Source organism: Lycium barbarum, chromosome 6, assembly GCF_019175385.1.
Source record: "Lycium barbarum isolate Lr01 chromosome 6, ASM1917538v2, whole genome shotgun sequence".
NCBI lineage: Eukaryota > Viridiplantae > Streptophyta > Magnoliopsida > Solanales > Solanaceae > Lycium > Lycium barbarum.
In genome coordinates, this window is record NC_083342.1 from 9,508,824 (window position 1) to 9,528,470 (window position 19,647).

A 19,647-nucleotide genomic window follows, 5' to 3' on the forward strand; every position below is an offset into this window, starting at 1 on the left:
AGTATAATAAACGGTGCTCGATAGTCAGCTCCGGGTACCCGTCATGGCCCCTGGTTGGGTCGTGACAGCAGCCTCCTAATAAGCCAATCCCACTCCTCTCGCATTTTATTATTGTATTCTTGATTGAATCTGTTGTTAGGGTTATTTGAGTATGGAAAATCATCATCTAATTCCCATGTCCTACGCTTCGAATATGTTTCCTGGGGTAAAACATGTAATAGAATCAAGATTACCAAATTGGGTGTAGAATGACATGATAACTCGTTTTAATGTGAATACTTCCTGAAATTGTCAATCATGTTATATATAATACTTCATTATTTGACCGTTTTAATATGACTCTAACTTGTATTGTGCACCATTTTAGTGCGCAATATAGGTGTTGATTTGACAACACACCACGCATGACAATTTCAGGAATCTATCAACATATCATGCATGACAATTTCAGGAATCTATGACACATAAAGGCTTGATTTGACAATACAATGCTGCATTATTTGACAACATATCATGCATGACAATTTCAGGAATCTATGACACATAAAGGCTTGATTTGACAATACAATGTTGCATTATTTGATCGTTTTAATATGACTCTCACTTGTATTGCGTACCATTTTAATGCGCAATGTAAGTGATGATTTGACAACACACCATGCATGACAATTTCAGAAATTTATGACACATAAAGGCTTGATTTGACAATACAATGCTACATTATTTGAACGTTTTAATATGACTCTCACTTGTTTGTGCACCATTTTAATGCACAATGTAAGTGATGATTTGACAACACACCAAGCATGACAATTTCAGGAATTATTTAGCAAGAATGTTGGACGAGTGAAAAACTCATCAATTTCATAAGTCGTAAGTCTTACAAGTCATTGAAAAAAAAAGTCAAAGTTCATAGAAAACATGTTTCAAAATGCATCAACTGTTAGGGTTTCGCTATTTTGGGACGGAGATATCGTTGAGGACAATTACTTCGTTCGTTATAGCATCAGACCAAAAGCCCATGTCAAATTTCCAACAACTTTAAATTATGAAACACTAGTCAGTTACATGCACAAAAGAATGAAAACTACACCTACTGAGTTTGGAATCTCAATAACAGGCAGATATCCACAAATAATATCAAACGGTGTAGTGCGTTATGCCATGCACAATATCAACGATAATGAATCTTTGAGTGATTATTTGGGATCGTCAAAAGAATATAGTGATTTGGTATCTGTCACACCCTTTTTTTTGCCCCCGCGCTATAAATGCGCAAGTTTTTATTATTAAAGGGTTTTTCTATTTGAAGTGACGGTTTTGAAAAGGGATTATTTTATTTACAGAGTCGCCACTTGGAATTGAGTTTTGGTGTTCCAAGCCACCTTATGAATCCCTAATCAAAAGGAAATGACTCTTTTATTATGGTCCGCGAAAACAGAAGACCGGGTAAGGAATTCTGTTGACCGGGGAGAAGGTGTTAGGCATTCCCCAAGTTCCGTGGTTTTAGCACGGTCGCTTTATTGACTTATACTTAACTTAAATTAATCTTTGAATATATTATGTATCTGAGCCTTGATTTGCTCGTACTTTTATTATTGAACATTTATTGGTCTTAAACCAGATGCATAACCGCATTCCGAATCTTTTAAGCGTCTCAAAGTAAGATGCATAACTGCATTCTTATTCGAAACAAAATTAATTATTATAACGAGTTCGGCCAAGGTGCGTAAGCGCATCCTTGAGTTATAAAAAAAACGTCTTGAAATATGATGTGTAACCACATTCTTAATCGAAGCAAACGTCTTGAAACGTGTCTAAAGTTCATCTAGCGTTAAAGACAATTATTTGTCTCTAAAATCCGGGACTTATTATTATTTGGTTATTATTAATTTTCACTCTTTCGATAACGGGTTTTGAATAAGTTCGCAACCTATCTCGCTCCGTTACAATTGATTTTACCACTCATTTTTATACTTGACAACAAGATTTGAAATAAAGTTGCATCTCATCTCGCTCAACTCACAATTAATAATTATTTGGGAATTAAATTAATGTCTAGGCCCAATTAGTTACACGGCCAAAATATTCTAGCCTGAATCAATGAAATAATAAGAGAATATATTCAAAACCATTAGACAGAAACCAAATAGCCTCATACTAGTGTAGACATGCACATAAACCTTATTAATGCCCATCATTTGTCCTAATTTTCTAATCAAATAGAATTGTTTGGTTCTTAACTCATTCAAAACATCTATCAACAGTGATGATAAAAGAAAACTTTGAATAAAATGTGGACCAAAACAAAAGAAAAGTTACTTAAGCTTCCTCCTTTAACTAATTCTACTAAATATTTCAACGATAATCCTATAGTTGACCCAAAATAATTAAGCATGTATTTATGAAATGGCTATTATAATTATACCTCAAAGGATTAATTTATTTTCATCATAAGATCAAATTCCTACTTCGTATCCTTTTGTAACAGTGAATCACAACCAACTATAGCCATTAAATTTACCAAACACACATGGAATAACACATCATTTTTAGTGCATATGAACATGAATCCCATAGAGCACATCAAGCACAACGAAAAAAACAACCAGAAGCTCATTTAAAGGACACCTGCAAAGTTGTTTGCAAAGAAATAGAAACGGACCTTAATGAAGTGAAGCAAAATCGTAACTTCAATTTAGTATATGAAATCTCATACTAGTACAGGGCTGCAAAGGCCAAAACTTGAATCAAAATCGAGACTAAGATCGGAGACCACGAACAGAAAACCCATCGACAACTCGAACAAATCCTCGGCTTTTCCTTCAACCTCAATTATTTTTCTTTTTAGTCTTTTACTGGTTTTTCTGATAGCAGTAGATGGTCACAAGATGGTTTTTGTTGGTTAAAGTTGAGAGCTTTGTATTAAAGGTGAAAGCTTGGTGGTCATTAATGGTGTTTCGAGTAGTGAGGATGATAAAGTGCTTTTTTTTTTGGGAGCTTTGATTGTGGTTTTCCATGCATAAATATAATGTGAGCTGCTATGTGTGTGATTGTTATGCTACCAGTTAAGAAAAATGATAAAGAAGAAAACTCCTCCTTGTATCTATCCTTTTTCATGCATGGTCATACACTCGTGAATGTATGTGAAGAAGAAGAAAATGTGATGCGTTGCTTTAGCTTTTTCTTTTGAGTCTCTTCGGCTGGTTTGTGTGTGTTACGGCTAATGATGGTGTGTGTGGAAATGGAAGTGGCGGCTGAGTATTAGCTCCCTTCTTTTTTTTAGGTTCTGTTCGATTTATAACATGTAAGGTTTGGAAAATAATGAAAAAGTTTTTTTGGGTCCACGAGCCTTTGAATGGTGCAGATGGATTTTATAATATAAAGGAAAAATATTTTTTCTTTTGTTGTTATATTTATAAAGGGTGCATATGCTAAATTATGAGGTCCCCAAATAAAATTTCCCTCCTATGTCACGTGTTCCTTCCCATTAAAAATCTGTTTTTCTATTTTGTCTTTTTGTGTGATGTGTATATGTGAGGTGTATGAAAAGTGCATTGTAAAATAGAGTGGGAGAAATTAGTTTGTTGCAAAGAATCTTATGAGGTTGAACTTTTTGGTTAGTCCTCTTTTTTTATTTTTATTTTTGTTTTAATAAAAATCTAAATACACTTATAAGTATTTTAGCCACCAAATTTTAGACTAAGAAAAAATAAAGCTTATACATTTAAATCCAGTTAAAAAGGAAAAAAAATTGAAAATTTTCTCTTTATCTTAACTACGACTCTATTTTTGTTTTATATTTTTTATTTCCACAACAAAATCACTAAAATGAGATAAAATTCGAAAAAAAAGCAAGATTAAGCCAAAAAGAAATATTTAATGTTAAAAAGCGTGTAAAACAACTCGGGGAGGGTCAAAATTACGTGTCTACAGTATCCATTAATGTTTTTGAGATGTATGTTAAAAAGATACCTCGAGAAGAAGTCCCTCAAGTCCAGTCTATTCACGGTAACACTTATGGGGACTTTAGTTCTTATGGGGATATTTTGAGTAGTCAAGTGCCGCTGGAAAATCTAAGCCAGCAATTTAATCAAGCTTACAATGAAAATTGGTAAATATGCATTTTTATATTATTATTGTGTGTAGTAACACGTGTTTGTTGTATGAATTCGTAAATAACCATTTTTCAAATCTTTACAGGAGCTATTCTCAAAACTCGTCAGTGGATCCAAATATGGATGTTGGTCAATCTTCTCAGTACGGTGAAATTGATCATTCTTATATATATATATATATATATATATATATATATGATGTTGGTATTTAAAATATGTTACTTTTCGTGTAGGATGAAGATTTTCCAAATTATTATGAGTCATCTTCAAGTGATGACGATGGAATAGCTAATAATGCAGAGGTAACCGATGATGAAGATAGTGATGATGATGTTCAAGTTGGTATGACCAACAATATTCCTCAAAGCCAAAACCAACAAGAACCAATGCACCACCACGTACCACCACCGATGGCGGAAAACCCAACTTCTGAAAGCCCAATTCAGTGGCATTCTAACAATATTCCTTATCCTGACAGCCTACAAGGTCGTGATGAATTTGTCTTCATAAGAGAAGATAATCATAGTCTCCTAAAAATATGGATTGAACTAAAGGATCTCAACAGAGATCAACGCTACCTTGCAGTAGAAATGATGTTCGCATCCAAAAAGGCATTGCAACGGGCTGTCAAAGTTTATTGTTTTAAGGAAATGAGGGAGTTTAAGGTTGATCAGTCAAACACAAAGATATGGAGACAAGTTTGTAGACAACGGCATCAAGGTTGTCAGTGGTTGCTTCGAGGAATTGTTAAGCCTGATGGTATGTGAGCTATCACAAAATTCTGCCAAAACCATACTTGTGATATGGAAGACAATCGAGCAGATCATTAAAATTTAGATATAAACATGATTGCTCAAGTGTTACTTAAAGACGTTGTCGAAACGCCAAGGTAACTTATCCTACCTAGTACATTATATGTCTTGTATCAATTAAAAGATCATTACTAAATGTTGTTTGTTTAAACTTGTGCAGGATCCCCATCAAATATTGCATTAGAAACGTTCAAACCGTATATGGTAAAACTATAAGCAACAGAAAGGGATTTCTCGGGCGTAGACGCGCTTTTGAGATGATCTTTGGAAAGTAGCATACCTCTTTTCAATAGCTACCAAGGTATATGGCGGTTCTACAACATTTTAATGCTGGTGCTGTTGTAGAGTGGCAGCTTATAAAGGGTAAAATTTTCAACTTCTTTTTTTGGACATTCAAACCATGTATTGATGGGTTTGCTCACTACCGGCCAGTGATATCCATAGATGGCACGCATTTATATGGTGTATACGACATCAAGCTCCTAATTGCAGTAGGAATGGATGCCAATGGGTCAATATTCCCTCTTGCTTTCGCAATTGCCGCTAACGAGAGTAACGACACATGGGGATCTTTTTGACCCATTTGAAGACTCATGTTATTAAGGATTGTACGGGCATATGCGTGCTGTCTGATCGTCATAAAGGCATATTGCACAATATGGATAATTTGCTAGGGTGGCAGCCTCCCCTTGTTTACCATCGCTATTGCTTAAGGCACTTGAAGGCAAATTTGCAATCAAAGTTTCACAATGACACTCTAAACAAATTGATGTGGGGCACTGCGATGGAGCATTAACAAAGAAAATGGGCTGCAAAAATGGATCTGATCAGGGCAGTTAGTGAACTCGCATACGATTGATTGATGAAGCTTGAAATTGAAAAATGAACGTTTCATGCTGATGAAGGCAAAATATGGGACATGCTCACCACAAACAGCTCAGCGACTTTCAATGGCTTGCTGAAATCTGCTCGGGGATTACCTGTCACCGCAACGGTGAGAATGACTTTCAAGCAGGTTGTGGAGCGATTTGTTGCTAAGACAAGGCAGGTCAGAGCGATATTAGCCGAATGTGGGAGATGGATACAAAAGCCCTTCAAAAAGATAGAGCATTATAGAAAAATATGTGAGCTTCACCAAATGATCGAGTATGACCTCATTCAACGTGTGTATGAAGTTAGGACGGGTTATTACAACGGTAAGGGTGGAAACGTGTATACCGTTTATGAGGCAACAAGAACATGCACTTGTGTTAAGTGGCAAACGTAACACATGCCGTGTTCTCATGCTGTAAAGTACTTCGAGAAAATGGCAAAAACGGTAACAAGTTATGTGGCGGGGGAATACAAGGTTCATAGTTACCTTAAAGCATATTCCGGCTAATTCAACCCACTTGTTAATGAAGCTTATTGGCCAAACGAGCCATTTTCGATGGTTGCTAACAAGAATTACATCAAGAAATTAGGCATTAACTCACGGAGTCGTAGACCCAATCAAATGGATGTTAGTGAAAGAACTTACTTTCTCAAGTGCTCTACATGTAAGCAATATGGCCATGACAAGTACGTGTGGACAACAAGGTCGTGGTGGTACAAGTACGTCTCGAAGTAAAAGAGCCTCTATAACTTGAAGATCGTATAGGTATTGTAAATTAGTATTGTACTGCTTTGAATTAGTATTGTAATTTAATGGAATGAATTATTATAAACATCTCGTATTGGATGAATTATTATTAAATAAAATATTTATATTTGTACATTCAAATATTATATTTAAACATAAAGATAACAAGTTTCCAAAAAATACAAAATAAACATTACATTAAAAAAATGTGGATTACGCAGAAGACATAGCAAAAACAAAAAAGATAAAAAAGAAAAATAACAACATAATATAAAAATTAAAGGTAGATCAAAATATTTTTATTTGTATATTCGATTTGACTAACTAATAAAACATTATATCAAAACCCTATAAAATATGACACTTAAACTTAAAAATGATAAGTTTTCAAACAAATAAAACTTACTTCGGGGCACTTTACAACCCTAAAACGACGATCCAAACTTTTAGTTATACTTGATTTAATGAGCCGATATTATTGTACGCAAAAAAAGATATTAAGTTCTATATAAAATATTTATATTTCGGGATTTTGAAACATGACTAATCTTTATCAAAAGTATGAAAAAACGTAATTTTGATAGCTTAAAAAAAAGCCTCTTTCACGCACAAAATCTATATTTGAAAGGATCAAACTGTGCGTAAAACCTATTTTTTAACTTTTTTTTGTGTTATTTTAGTTCCAAATTTGTTTTTTGTGTCACTTAACTCGCGGAGTCGTATATGTGTTGAGAAACTTTATCAAATTTGTATGTATAATAAATTGCATACTTTACAAACTTTAAATTTTAATATCTGTCTCGACTTGTCACAGTTCAATAGTACTAATCTACTGCAAGGCTGCTGCCATTAGTACTACTCTCTCTATTTTAATTTATCTATACTTATTTTTTTATTGATTTATATAAAAAGCATGATTACTTTTTATATTTAAAAATAATAATAATTTATAATCACATAAAATATATATGATTCATTTTACATTATAAATTTAAAAATCTTTCTTATTTTTTAATCTTTATACCTATTAAATGAGTTCACATAAATTAAAACGAAAGGAATATTTTACTAGCCGCCCTCCGGTAGCTTGCAGCTTTGTAATATAGTTGAAATAATTAATGCCTTGTTGAATGAAAAGACAATAGTACTAATAACTTGTCAACTGCTATACGTGTATAAATGTGTAAGTACATTTTTACAGCAATTAAACACTACTCTGTGAACATTAAGGGTCAAATTTTATAATTTTAATATAAATTTTTTAAGTTTATAAAAATAAATTTTATATAGTATTAAAAAACTATAAATCATGATATATACAATTTAAATAATTTAAAAATAATGCAAGAAAAACATTTTCAAAGTGTCACCTAATAAAAAATTTAAAAAATAATAGATTCACATAAATTAAAACAATATTATATTATCTTACAATCTGAAGCACATAAATTAAAACCGACAGGAGTACAAATTATCATTGACGCTGGTTGACAATAATGCCAAAGACATAAGTACAAAAATCATTAACTGCAAAGAATTTTTTTTAATCTCATGTGTTCCTTCCGTCCCATGTTGTTATATGAAGTTGTTTGAGTGGACACGAAATTTAATAAAAAAAATAAGATTAATGAAATCTGTTGGTCCAAAGCAAATTTTAGTAAATTATTTCACAAAATTAAATTTTTTTCTCAAATGTAAAAATATGTTATTTTTTTTAAATAACTAAAAAAAATAATATCATATAAATTGAGATGAAGAAAATAATTAATTTTAATTATTAGATTTCGTTTTGTCTCGTAAGTTAAGACTCGTTGGCTATCTTATCTTCTTTTGTCTTTGGCAATTTTAATAAGCAAAAAATAGTGTGGAGTCAGAGCTTTGGTAGCAGCCCCTTCGTGATAAAATCACGTGAAAGCCATTAGGAATAAAGTAGACAAGACAGAAGAAGACATAATGTTAGGCGTTCTTTTTTATGCAGCAATAACTTATTAGTATTATTTTTGATCACTTTTACTTACTCATTTTTAAGCATACATAATTAGAGATGTACATAAATATCAAAAATTAAAAAATCAAATTGAATCGAACTATCAGAAAGTTCAGAAAACTATTTAAATTATATCACTATTTAATTTATAAAATGTATCTCAAATTATTTTTATATGGCATGTGATTTACACCCTCCATTTTATATAAAAATGTTGTCAAGTATTGTCTACGTGCATAAATAATGTCACAATGGCCTACATGGAAATTTAAAAAAAAATTATTTATTTTAAAAAACAAACTAAAAAATAATAATTTTTGTAAAAAAAATAGTTTAATTTTTTTTTTTAAAAGAAAACTGATATCTAGTTTTCACATTTTTTTTTTTAAAATCAAATTTTAATTTTTTAAATTATTTTTTTTCATTTTTTTTTAAATCCAGATTTTTTTAACTTCAAAAATGCCAATTTTTTTAAAAAAATAATGCGGTTTTTTTTTTAAAATAATATAATTTTCTATAAAAAAATATTTCTTTTAATTTTCATGTACGTGCTATCGTAGCATTACTTATATCACGTGAACAAATTTTTTAAAAATTTTAGCTTCACTTACTTTTTAGAAAGTGAGTTCACACATTTAGTTCAGGTGTGTTTTGCAAACTAAATGATGATAGTTTAGTTAATTTTCTTAACTTTCTGATATCTTAGATATGAAAATTAAAAAAAATGATAGTTCGAATGTATTTTTGACCCTTATCTCTACATAATACTACGAGTAAAACAGAAAAAAATTTATCTTGTTAAAGCTAAAAGGGATAAGTAAAAATAAAAATCTATTTTTAAAATACTGAATAAGTAAAAATGAACGAAAGGAGTAGTAATATATTAATAAAGTAGATACGCCGTTTTAATTTATGTGATTTATTTTTTAATTTATGTGATATACTTATCTTATTAATCTGTCCTAAATATATATATATTTTTATATTTAAAAATAATTTAATTTAAAAGTTTACATGGAATCTTGTGAAACTTCAATTTCTTTGTAGTACAACACAGATGAGATAGTGAAATAGGAGTGACTTCGACAAAGAAAAATGTGCATGGTTCTTTGCCAATTTATTTTCTTTGTGGGGGGGAAGTCTTTCGGAAATCATAAGTTGGGCCAAATGACTTCAAATTCCAAAATTTCAGAACATGCAAATCAAACATGAAGATTTTTTCCAAAAAGGAAATAGCCTACATACCACCTTCGGGATGAGACGGATAAAATCTTTCTGTTCTCAATAAAATCTCGGGTTTAATATTTGAAAAGAAAAATACAGGTAAGAGTACACTTTCTTGACTTTACGCAAATGGGGATTTAATAGTTGAAATTTGTGAATTCTGAAGTATATTATATGCATATATTCAGTGATCTTTTTTAATAAATATACAATTTTGAACCAAAGATATAGGGTTATGTTGAATCCATATTCCTCAACCTCATGAACACGAACTCAAATTAGTCGAGGACAACAAAGAGATATCGAATGCCAAATGTAAAACCAAAAAAATAAAAGAGAATAATAAATAGAAAAATAACCATAGCATTCTTTCATCATTTGAAATCAGAAAGTGCCAACTTACACTTCTCCAAAACATATTGATCATCAACATGACAAGGCACAAAATCAAAAAATTCAGTAGGAAAATTTAATAACCAAAGAGTTAATAACCTAAAAACAACAGAATACAACAAGACCTTATTTCACCTTTTTTATTTTATCACAAACCTCATAAGTAGCTCTCCTCATTTTGCTTTCAAATCAAGAGAGTAGCAAATTTTCTTGAAATTTGCCAAGTTATCTTGATATAGAGGAATAAAAGCATCAATGCTTCCATCTCCAATAAATGACGGCACGAGAAACATCATCCCCTCGGTTGGATAATAAGAAGGCATGAACACAAAAGGGCAACCAGTACCAAAATCCAAGTCATAAAATGGAAACCTCAACCAACTATCAACTTCCAAATTAGGACAAAGTGAATCCTTCTTCATGTCTGCGCTTGGGATTAAATCTTGTGTGACTTTGTGATTTGCAAAGTCAATAAATGACTTGAAATATTTGTCATCAACTTTGGTAATAGCATCATGAATAATCTTTGTTGCATAGTGAAGTGGCTCATCTAGTAATTCTTTCACTTTTGATGTTGGAAATGCCCAAAGGACTAAGTTACCAAAAAATTCATCAGGCACTCGAGGTATAACTCTTCTACGTCCATCAACCGAGATTCTTATTTGGGTAGTTTGTAACAAGTCTAGTCCGCGCGATTTTGTAATGACCCTCCATAAATGGGCTATTAGACTTTCGAACGTGCTATAAGCCCTCGCTTTTCCATTCATGAAAGAGGCGTTCGCCTTGAGTTTCCCTAGGAACTCAAGTGTGAAATGGACTTTGTGCACGATTATGGTTTTGTTGACGTTGACCAACGACTCCTCCTTGTTTACTAAATTGGACACAAACTCGGCCCCCACATGGTTGTACTCGATGAGAGGAGGGTCCCGTGGGCGGAATATAGTGCGGTCATTCAATGGGAGCGGAGTAATTTCGACCCCGCGGCAAGCTTGGCCCCACGAGACGAAGAAGTTGCTTGCCGCGTGGCCATCAGCTATCATGTGGTGGCCTGTGAAACCAACCACCACGGAGCCACACGTGAACCTCGTGACTTGAACTTGGATCAACTCCACTACATCCTTTAAGCTAGGATGTAAGGAGAGCATAGAAGGGGAAGGCTTTAAGGGCAACACTTCGTCCAACGTGGCGTCCATAGATGCCTCGATGAATCGAACACCCTCATCATTGAGAAAAATCCCGCGGTTCCCCTCCTCATCTTCACCTATTCGCCCAGCCCACTCCCTATAAACCGCTAAGGTTTTTCGAAGTCCCGTTTCAATAGTGAAAGTTGGAGGGGTAGGTGGCCTATAGGCATAAATCAAAGCCATTAGAGCATCAAATGTGACATTATCAAACACATTAAAAGGAATGTGAGTTGTGGTTGAAGGTGAAGTTCCTTCATACAATGGCTTGATGATTCTTGAACTCTCAATTTTCACATTCATGGTTAATGAGTTTTTCTCTTTTTGTGCCTTCTATAGAGAGATATTTTGATTTATTTGGTGTTAGAATTGCAGGCACGAGTTGGCTTTTTATATAGTGAAGACACCCTTTATTGGGGGCTCCATTATTTTCTTTGAAAAGTACAATCAACTAGAAGAAAAATTGCATTTAAAATTGGTAAAAATAAAAAGTTTGGCCAGTTGGACTTGTATATTAAATAACCGTTGTTTGTACAACAATGCCAAATTTCCAAATCACGTGTTTGCATTATCACCACAAAGCCACCTCCTTCACCAACCATCACTGCGTGTTATTCGAGTCCGGAACCAAAATAACTTAAAAAAAAAAAGGATATGAATTAAAATATTTCAGGAAAAAAAAGGTATAAAAGTATCTTTAAGGCATGATTTTCTCATGCGTAATTGGATGCTTTTTATTTATTTATTTTCTTTCTTTCTTTCTTCCTTTCTTTCACATTTTTTTAAATACTTTAGCTATAGATTAATCATATTCGAAACTTCAAAACTTGAATATTTTATATTGAATCCTATTTATTTTTGTTCGATTAATAAGGTAGGCTCAACACATCAAGGATACACAAAACTTTGGATTGTCGTTTTAGTGGTTGAACGGCGCTCGAAGTCCATTTTTGTTTGAAGACTTGTTGTCATTAGATTTAAGTTATTTATGTTTTAGGGTTTTATGTTATTTTTATATTAATGCATAACTTTATTTTGACAATTTTACAAATAAATAAATAACAAATTAATAATCCATAATCAATTAACAAAATATTAATTCATAATCAATTATTTCTGTGTATTTTTTTTTGTGTTATACCCTTCAACACCCAATTAATTGGAATGCGCAACTTAAATAACTCCAAAAGTGGATTTGAGTATCAAAATAATCCATTAACGAATAACGAACAATAAGCTAAATCCCGAATAACGAATAATAAACTAAATTCCGAATAACGAACGATAAACTAAATCCTGAATAACAAACGATAAGCTAAATCCTTAGTTTTGGATTGAACATCATTAACATAATTTCCGAAAAGGATTAGTTAGTTAACATAATTTTTTGACGAAGGATTAGTTAGTTAATATAAAATTTTGTTCGTTATTACTTTAACTATATGAGTTAAGTAAATTATAATCAACAATACAATATCATGGATTATTCAAAATAACTAATTAAATCCTCCATAACTTATCCTAGTTAAGTAAGTTCTAATTAGATATAAAATTTTACTTAATTTCAAGAATAATGAATAATTTAGTATTTACAAATACGACACCTCCATGGATCTCCGTTAATTATTTGTTAATTATGCCATTGTTAATATTTGTTAATTATATCATTGTTAATATATTTATTTCTGAAATTGTTTTTCCCATGTTAATTACTTGTTTATCCCATTTTAATCGTTAAATAAATTAGTTCATTTTTTACTAATAATATCTTCTCAACGCTCCCGCCGAGGATCAAATAAATTAGTTCGTTTTTTAATAATAAAATCTTCTCAACGCTCCCGCCGAGGTTTGATCCCTGGTGGATGAGATATTAAAAAAAAAAAAAAAAAAAGTCAAAAGCCAAAGGCTTTACCGCCTAGCCAAGTTGGTTAAAGTAACAATAGACACTTTTTATTTTGTATGTTCACTAATGTTATCTAACTTGTTTTCTTAAATTGAATTTGGAACCTTGAAATTGACATTGAAAACATCATTATCATGGGATTATGGAATTGAAATATATTTTTCGCCATTAGATTTAAAAAAGAAATAAATGAAAATTGCGCACGAATCTGGGGGAAAATTGAAATTGAATGGGATAACGGACGTTTTTGGAAAATTCGGGGCGGGCGAACAGCCTTGCGGCAGTTCAGACGCATAGATCTCGAAAAAATACCCAAAATAAAAAAAAAATCGCATCAAATGGACATCCAAGCGCAAAGTTATGACAGTTTAAAATTTCACCTACTTACAAATAAATTAGTGCGCAAAAGGTTTTTTAATGGGTTATTTTGGTATCCAAATCCACTTTTTGGGTTATTTAAGTTGCGGACTCCAATTAGTTGGGGGTTGAAGGGTATAACGCAAAAAAAAAAAAAAAAAAAATTACACATAAATAATTGATCAAGAATTGATATTTTGTTAATTGATTATAAAAATAAAGTTATAATCACTAAAAATAAAGTTACGCATTAATATAAAATAACGCGAAACCCTAAAACATAAATAATTTAAAGCTAATGACAACAAGTCTTCAAACAAAAATGGATTTCGAGCACTTTTCAACCACTAAAACGATAATCTGAGGTAAAGTAGATAAAATATTCAAGTTTTGTACCTCTTTTTTTTCTTGGGGTACTTTGATTCATACTCTTTTTTTTGGGTTATTTTGGTTCCGGACTCATGTTATTCAAGGATAAAAAACCTATATTTTTAAATTATGCGAAATGATTTAACCGTTAAAAATTAGGATTATGCATGTCTTCGTTGGTATAATTTTGGTTGAAATTATCCTTAGTTACTAACGATGCATACATAACCGAATCAACCTTCATGAGGGAAAATTTAAATCTTTTTCCCTATCATATATTAATTAGTTTCTAATTATTTGGATTAGCATAGCAACTTGTCACTTGGCTCACTGGTTTAGATAGTCAAGTGCCGGTTACAGGCTTTCCCATAGATTTAGGGCGTGACAAGTAGAGTGAAAAAGAATACGGATATTAGCAATGCGAAAATCTTATCTCTCCAGTTGTGCCTTCACATCCATCTTAACATCCTCATCTGTATTACTCTCATTTTCTGAGCATGGGATCTTGACTGACCAATATTCAGCTCCGTATAGCATAATCGATCTAAACACCACTCTGAAAAACTTGCCTTTAAGTCTTGGTGGCACATCCATATCACACAAGATACCGGACACGAGCTTCCATTTCATCCACTCCGTCTCAATACGATGAGCGACATCCTTTATTAACACGAATTCTAATTCAATGGGACCTTCAAATAATTATTAGATACTTAGTGGGAAAAAAAAAAGGAAGACGTGGGGGTTGGAGTTGGGGGTTTGAATTGAATAGCAATAAAATTTTAATGCATTTATGATAAGTGAGACTGATCAATAATGTGAATCTTGAAAGCATACGCCAATGGAAACATTTGTTCTTTTTCAGACAGAAGAAGTGGAGACACGGCTCTGTCATTTTAATTGACTCCTCCAACTAGCCATGACTTATTTTATTCAATTCAAGATTTTAATCTATAGTTTTTATTCTAGAAGTATAGTTAGCATTATAAGTATCACTCGGTTCTATCTCGTTCGCAATTATTATACAGCAACAACGTGGAGTCCGAGCTGTGACACAGTCCCTTTATGATAAAAACACGTGAAAGCCATCATTAAGAATAAATTAGAGGCCTCAAAGCCCCCAACGAAAATGACACATGAACACACAATATGTTAATGTGGTCTTTAATGTCTTAATGACACATGAACACACAATGTTAATGTGGTCTTTTTCTATGTATTTTTTTTGGCCAAAGGTGCAAATATACTCCTCAATTTTGCAATTTAAATCAGTTATATCTTCCGTTATAAAAGTGATATAAATATACCCTACCGTTATAAAATTGTGTAAATATACCTTTTTTACTGATGATTTTTTTTTAAAAATAATTTAGTTTATATTTTAATTAAAACAAATGTCACGTGGCTCTAAAAAAAAATCTACCAATTTTCTTAATATACATATTTTCTAAAGCCACACGGTTTTTTCTATTGGGTCGGATCTGGTTAGTTTAAAAAAATGAGTATATTTATTTTTTTAAGCCACAAAAATATTTTTTAAACGAACCAGACCCGACCCACTAGAAAAAAATAATTACCACGTGCTTTACAAAAATTTGTCTACTCAAAAAAAAAAAAATAGGTAGACTTTTTTATTTAAAACCACATGGCATTTTTTTAATTAAAAAATAAGCTAAATGATTTGAAAAAAAATCCCGTTAGCGAAAAGGGTATATGTGCCCTATTTGTATAAGGGAAGGGGTATATTTGCACCATTTTGTAACGACAAGGGTACATATACACCACTTTTTTAACTGAGGGTATATCTGCTCTAAATCGCAAATTAATTTGAGGGGTATATTTGCATCTTTACCCTTTTTTTATTTTTTAAGACAAGTGAGTCCTAAACATTACTTTCATATAATAATAATTGTAATCTAATGTTAGAAATTTTACTAAAAGCGGGCTAACAGTAACTTGATTATTGTGGTTTATTAATCGAACTATACAGATATAAGTGGTGCACATGACTTGAGTCGATTATATTATATTATTGATGTCGGCTGACAATATTATAGGCTCTGGTGAAAACATAATAAAATATGTTATGGGAAGACTTATTAGGTCAAGGCTTGATGCCTATAAATAACTGGTTAGGTCTCTCTCATCTCCTTAAACTGAAGGCAACCAATCCATTCGACTGCCAGTAGTAAGAGAAGCAATGAGAGTAAGACGTAGTTAAACGTTTCACAATTCTGAAATCTGCTTATGCATTTATGAATAAGCGCGTCTTAATCTCATTTCTTATGGTAAAATTAATTTATGCAATATTCCTAAGACTGTTATAAATTAATTTACAAGTGGTACATCTCATCTCTCATAATCAATAAATTTTAGGTTCTCATGATACAATAATTCTTTTAGTTGAGGTGGTATGAGTACGTTCCCTCAATTTTTAAATAGAATTTCCGAGTTTGCACTTGAAAATAGAAAATATACAAGAAGTATTTTTTTAATTTATGAGCTACACAGTATAAATCTAGACTAGTCATACCCAAAAACAAATACAGTACTGAACTAAAAAAGGAACTAGCCATGGAAATAGAATAATAGTCAATTATTCTCCAACCATTTAATATTTAAAATCAGTAAATGCAAACTTACACCATACATTCGTGAATAGTGAAACGCAGCTCAAACCTCAAAAGGAAGTAAAAAGTAGTAGTAGAAACACAAATCACGGGCTCTAATAACCAAAGTTTAAATATGTTATCAAGAAAATAATAGTCCAAAAAGTAAACTCCATTTGACTAATCAAAGTAGTAATTATGTCATTGTAATTGTCACATGTAAATAGATGGATCAAGTACAGACGCATTGAATCTTGCGTGGAACTTCAATTTCTTTATAGTACAACGTAACTTCACTTGACTTATCAAAGTAGTAATTATGTCATTGTAATTGTCACATGTAATAGATGGATCAAGTACAGACGCATTGAATCTTGCGTGGAACTTCAATTTCTTTGTAGTACAACGTAACTTCATTTGACTTAACGTAGTAAAAATTGATATTGGTAGACGTACTCATTAGAAAAGAATACATCAAGTGAAACCATCTCAACCAAGAAAATTGTGCATGGTTCTTTACAAATTCGTTTTCGCTTTCAAAAGTTTTTCATAACTCATAAGCGGGGGCCAAATGACTTCAATTTCCAGAGTTTCACTACATGAAAATCAAACATGAAGGTTTCGTCGAAGAAGGAAATAGTCTACGCAAGTGAGACGGAAAAAAAAAATCTTTCTATATATATATATCCTTAATAAAAGTTTTGGGTTCAATCTTTGTAAAAACGGACCTAAGTATTTGAAATTTATGACTTATTGATTTGAAATTAAATTTATGAATTCTAAAGTATATCATATATACATATTCAGTAAATCTTTTACTCCCTCCATTTTAATTTGTTTGTATGATTTTGACTTGACAGGAAATTTAAGAATGTAAAGAAGACTTTTGAATCTTGTAGTTCTAAATTAAAAATATACTGAATGTAACAAAAATGGTTTAATTTTGTGATCATAAACATGTCATATGGAAATTTGAAATTAAAAAGTTGCCAAAAAGAAAAAGATGTATTTTTTTCAAACGGTCTAAAAAGAAAAGTAAGACAAACAAATTTAATTAAAAGAAGTAATAAATATACAAGGTTTGGATCAAAGTTATGAGATTATATCGAAACCCTACTTCCCATACTAGTTTGCCGTTGACCTTGCGCGAATCAAAATTAATGAAGGACATCAAACTGATGTCAGACACCAAATATAAAACCTAAAAAATAACAAAAATGAAGAAGGAAATAACCTTGGGAATAGAAAAACAACCAAGCATTCATTCATCATTTAAAAATCAGAAGTGCCAAACTTACATTTCTTCTCCAAGATATACTGATCATCAACATGACAATGCACATAATAAGAAAATCCCGTAGGAAAATTAATAACCAAATTGTTAATCGGCTACAAACAACGCAAGTTTGCTTCTCATTTTGCTTTCAAATCAAGAGAGTAGCAAATTTTCTTGAAATTTGCCAAGTTATCTTGATATAGAGGAATAAAAGCATCAATGCTTCCATCTCCAATAAATGACGGCACGAGAAACATCATCCCCTCTGTTGGATAATAAGAAGGCATGAACACAAAAGGGCAACCAGCACCAAAATCCAAGTCATAAAATGGAAACCTCAACCAACTATCAACTTCCAAATTAGGACAAAGTGAATCCTTCTTCATGTCTGCACTTGGGATTAAATCTTGTGTAACTTCGTGATGTGCAAAATCAATAAATGACTTGAAATATTTGTCATCAACTTTGGTAATTGCATCATGAATTATCTTTGTTGCATAGTGAACTGGCTCATCTAGTAATTCTTTCACTTTTGATGTTGGAAATGCCCAAAGGACTAAGTTACCAAAAAATTCATCAGGCACTCGAGGTATAACTCTTCTACGTCCATCAACCGAGATTCTTATTTGGGTAGTTTGTAACGCGTCTAGTCCGCGCGATTTTGTAATGACCCTCCATAAATGGGCTATTAGACTTTCGAACGTGCTATAAGCCCTCGCTTTTCCATTCATGAAAGAGGCGTTCGCCTTGAGTTTCCCTAGGAACTCAAGTGTGAAATGGACTTTGTGCACGATTATGGTTTTGTTGACGTTGACAAACGACTCCTCCTTGTTTACTAAATTGGACACAAACTCTGCCCCCACATGGTTGTACTCGATGAGTGGAGGGTCCCGTGGGCGGAATATAGTACGGTCATTCAATGGGAGGGGAGTAATTTCGACCCCGCGGCAAGCTTGGCCCCACGAGACGAAGAAGTTGCTTGCCGCGTGGCCATCAGCTATCATGTGGTGGCCGGTGAAACCAACCACCACGGAGCCACACGTGAACCTCGTGACTTGAACTTGGATCAACTCCACTACATCCTTTAAGCTAGGATGTAAGGAGAGCATAGAAGGGGAAGGTTTTAAGGGCAACACTTCGTCCAACGTGGCGTTCATAGATGCCTCGATGAATCGAACACCCTCGTCATTGAGAAAAACCCCGCGGTTCCCCTCCTCATCTTCACCTATTCGCCCGGCCCACTCCCTATAAACCGCTAAGGTTTTTCGAAGTCCCCTTTCAATGGTGGAAGTTGGAGGGGTAGGTGGCCTATAGGCATAAATCAAAGCCATTAGAGCATCAAATGTGACATTATCAAAGATATTGAAAGGAATGTGAGTTGTGGTTGAAGGTGAAGTTCCTTCATACAATGGCTTGATGATTCTTGAACTCTCAATTTTCACATTCATGATTACTGAGTTTTTCTCTTTTTGTGCTTTCTATAGAGAGATATTTTGATTTGTTTGGTGTTAGAATTGCAGGCACGAGTTGGCTTTTTATATAATGAAGACACCCTTTATTGGGGGCTCCATTATTTTCGTTGAAAAGTACAATCAACTAGAAGGAATGTTTTTTAATTTCCTGGAAATAGTTGCATTTAAAATTGGTAAAAATATAAAAAGTTTGGCCAGTTGGACTTGTTTACTAAATAACCGTTGTTTGTACTAAAATGCCAAATTTCCAAATCACGTGTTTGCATTATCGCCACAAAGCCGCCTCCTTCACCAACCATAATCATGCTTTATTGGATACTCTTTA

At 32.6% G+C, this 19,647-nt stretch overlaps 2 protein-coding genes across 2 annotated transcripts; both read right to left on the reverse strand.

Moving 5' to 3' along the window:
- Nucleotides 1–10,109: 10,109 nt before the first annotated feature.
- Nucleotides 10,110–11,719, reverse strand: LOC132600726 (agmatine hydroxycinnamoyltransferase 1-like). Its single transcript, XM_060314062.1, has one exon. It carries the CDS (start codon nt 11,637–11,639, stop codon nt 10,329–10,331), a length of 1,311 nt encoding a protein of 436 aa, XP_060170045.1. The 5' UTR covers nt 11,640–11,719; the 3' UTR covers nt 10,110–10,328.
- A 6,097-nt stretch (nt 11,720–17,816) lies between these two features.
- On the reverse strand, nt 17,817–19,380 carry LOC132600727 (agmatine hydroxycinnamoyltransferase 1-like). The gene has a single exon (XM_060314063.1). It carries the CDS (start codon nt 19,296–19,298, stop codon nt 17,988–17,990), a length of 1,311 nt encoding a protein of 436 aa, XP_060170046.1. The 5' UTR covers nt 19,299–19,380; the 3' UTR covers nt 17,817–17,987.
- Between the last annotated feature and the right edge of the window lie 267 nt (nt 19,381–19,647).